At 40.9% G+C, this 3,534-nt stretch overlaps 1 protein-coding gene across 3 annotated transcripts in view; it reads left to right on the top strand.

Moving 5' to 3' along the window:
* vta1 (vesicle (multivesicular body) trafficking 1) overlaps window positions 1-3,039 on the top strand; it is a gene marked incomplete at its 5' end in the record, with an annotated part of 43,150 nt that extends 40,111 nt beyond the window's left edge. For all 3 annotated transcript variants that reach the window (XM_035678368.1, XM_035678366.1, XM_035678365.1), the window contains 1 exon segment: window positions 650-3,039. In XM_035678368.1, the coding sequence (XP_035534261.1) occupies window positions 650-795 (146 nt within the window).
* Between the last annotated feature and the right edge of the window lie 495 nt (window positions 3,040-3,534).

Genomic DNA, 3,534 nt, shown 5'->3' with positions numbered 1-3,534 from the left:
CTTTTCTCAGTCCACTTCTCTCTCTTCTAGGTTTTTGTTCTTCTTTTTTGCTGGAAAGAGGATCTTCGAAACACTGAAAAGAGTCAATAGAAAGAACATTTTAAAAACAGAATACTTGAATCAGTCAGTTTATGGTTGCAGCTTCTCAGAAGTGACATTTTGCAGCTTTTTTTCAGTTTGTGTAAATGTTTGGTTTAAGACCAGACAAATACTGGACAGATCTACATTGAAAATAACTTGTAGTTAACCCCTGACAAATTATTATGCAAAATTCTGACTGCAGACAAAAATCATGGGTCAGACTTAACTGAACATCCTGTACCTAATATCCTGTACCAAGCGGTTCGGGTCCAATACACGTTCGGTTGCTCCCCTAGAAACCTTCATTTTGAGTTTTTCTTGGATCGTAGAGCATCAATCATCAGTCGACCTCTTTCTCCTGCTGTTGTCATCCTCAATGAGTCAGTAATCAAGAGCGATCTCTCCTCAGTGTTCCTCTGATTTTAGTTGTTGTACATGAACTGATATCTGATTGCGATCTTTGTCTTTTTTCCCCCCTCTTCACTTTCTTCTTTCCTCTCATCTTCCAATCTTCCTCTTTTTCTCCCCTTCCTCCTCCTGTCACCCCGCCTTCCATCCCTCCCTCCAGGCAGTGTTAATCTCTCCCAAGAGGACTTTACCAAGGCCCAGAAGTACTGCAAGTACGCCGGCAGCGCCCTGCAGTACGAGGACGTCGGCACGGCCATCCAGAACCTCCAGAAAGCCCTGAAGCTCCTCACCACCGGCAAAGAATGAAGTCCTTTGTCCTCCTCCGATCTGATCCCTCCATCCCTCCCATCCCCCTCTTTCCTCCCCAGCAGCGCCGCTCTATCTGTCACTGATCTGGCCCGCAGCGAGCTCAGGACACACACACACATACTGAGGCCATCCTGTGAAGAGAGACGTTCAGCTCGCCGTCAGAGGACGTGATGGAAATCAGTCTGCAACAATGGCTGCCCTTGTCTTACACTGTGTCGCACTGTGACGGACTGACGGACTGACTGACGGAGAAAAACCAGATCAAAACCTCATTACTGATCACTATTGGCTTATTACACATTCATCAATATTGTCTCACACAGTGCACTAAAAAAATACAACCATTAATCAATATCAAAAAAAATCTCAACTCAAGGTCCACTTACTGGCTTTTTTTGTGTGAAACAGACTATGCATCTGGCCACTCTTCCAAACTGAATTCCAGCAGTCCTGGATCCGGTCGGGCCAATCACAACCATTTCTTTAATGTGAGGCGGGTTTAAAACTATTGGCGTGTCAGTGTTTCACATTTGAGAAGTCAGACGTTTCACTGCTCTGATTGGTTGGAGGTTTGTCCAATTGCCTGTGGGACAACACAACAGGCTCATAAGATCCAGAACAAACTGTCAAACTAGGCAGTGCTGACCCAAAATAAATCAAGATTTTGTGGCTGCATTGATTTTTTTCTCACCTAAAATGTTTAAAACGTATTTTTTACTGTAACGTTTGTGACCACCACTAAACGCACGTGTCGCCCAGCACTACGTCAAACAGTAGATCTATCGCCCCCGGGGAAACTGAAAATTAACTGAGAGGCCAAGCTAACGGTCCGAGGTTCCAAAAAAGCAAGTAAGTGGACCTTTTAGTAAAGATTATTGTTTGTTAAACTTATTTTTCCAAAGTCAAGAATGAACTTTCACCCTGAAACAACTGAAATCCTGAAAATCAGCTGGTCTTCTGTTAATGTCCATCTCCTCCTCCTTTTTTGGATTTATTGATTAGTGTCAATTTATTGAAGGAAATCAACAACAGCTAATGACCTTTGTCCGGATTTCATAAAAGAGCAAATATCCCTCATGTTTGTATTATATGCAGCATGTTTGTGTCGGCTAATTAAAAAATAACTTGAGGTCATTAGAAGAAGTGTAATTACTACACAATGTGACCTTTTCATAGATCAAATAACCAGATGGGAATGTTGAATTAAATACCTGACACTTACTGATTGCCAACATTGATCACAACATTAAAGCGATTAATACCTGAGGACAGCACTGAGTAGGTGTTAGTGAAATCATTCATTAATATCGTCTAATGGTATAAATAAACATATTGGCAAAATGTATGATATATTGTTCTAAAATGGGCCCCAAAAATTACATTTTCATTAGTCTCAAATAAGTAGCTGTTTCACTGACTGGTTTCATATTCAGCTGGCTGCTTCCTGTCTTTATGCTAAGCTAATGTCACCTGGCTCTAGCTTTAGATAGCATGTTTCCATTGAACCATCCCTGTAGAATGATGGCTAACTGGTTAGCTGAACGTGATACATAACTGACTAGAACACTAAAAGACGACCGACGGACGGAGTTTTTAAGGAGACGAAAAGTAGTGAAAATACAATATCTGACTGTTGACCTGAAGACTTTTCGCTGCTTTCTTTCAGCTGAGTTAGTCGAGACGGAACAAATTCATCTTCATCTATAAAAATCTTAAAGGAAAAACTGATCCTGGAATTTGTAAAAACGCAGTAGAGAATGTATTTGCCGTCTGCGTTTGGCTTACACTTTGTGTCATAGCTCGTTAGAATTAATGTAACTACATGTTTTTGCTGTTTTACTAGATGAAACTGTCTCGTTGTGTCGCATCCGTTCAGTCTTTGTTCCAGAGCTCAGACGATAACAAATTAATGTGGAGGAAAGAAACTTTACAATCCAGTGAATAAAACTGCTGATGGGGTGTTGGAGAGTCAGCAGGGGGCGCTAATCCACAGACAGTCCCCTGACTTTTGCTTTCTTAGAGACGGAGATATTTGACTTTTAACGTGTTGACGTATCACTTTCTCTCTGTATGTTGATTATTTCTGAGTGGGGGCTCTGATTTCTTTTCTGGTTGATATTTAACATTTAAAAGGTTGGTGGGACATTAAAGGTTTTCACAAAAATGCAGCGAGACGTTGAAATCTGTCAGAATCTGAGCGATTAAAAACAATTTGAATAAAATATTTGAAATGATGGTAAACTGAGTGCTGAGTGTTTTGTTTTATTAATTGAATCCAAGTCCAGGTTTTAACCATCAACGTTTATAAAGATGGACCACATGACAGCTCGCCAACAGTGAAGCCGAAACATTCATTCAGTTCATCTTCCTGATCAGTTTGGTTTTAATTAATTATTTAAAGCTATAAAAAGGTGGTTTCACATCCTGATGGACAGCTGAGTGTGGGAGTGATACTACGGCACCAACCCCGATCACTACCACACACACACTCCGGGTATTATCCAGGATATTTTGGCTTCATTTTCTTGCAGTGGGAGGAAGTGGAGACGCCAATGTTGTTGGCTTCAGAATCAGCAGACTTTACATCAAATAAAGTTACAGATTCACAACTGAATAAAACATGAAAACCAACTAAAACTGCCCAAATCTCTCCTGAGTTCTTCATCTACATTAATCCATCGGGCCCGATCATGTTGGTCCTGAACTGTAATGTTGGTCCAGCATTAGTCCAGAGAC

The sequence above is a fragment of the Morone saxatilis genome, unplaced genomic scaffold (assembly GCF_004916995.1).
Source record: "Morone saxatilis isolate NCDOM2014 unplaced genomic scaffold, NCSU_SB_2.0 Contig7, whole genome shotgun sequence".
NCBI lineage: Eukaryota > Metazoa > Chordata > Actinopteri > Moronidae > Morone > Morone saxatilis.
The sequence above is the reverse complement of the archived record's forward strand: the minus strand, read 5'-3'. Positions and strand labels throughout refer to the sequence as shown.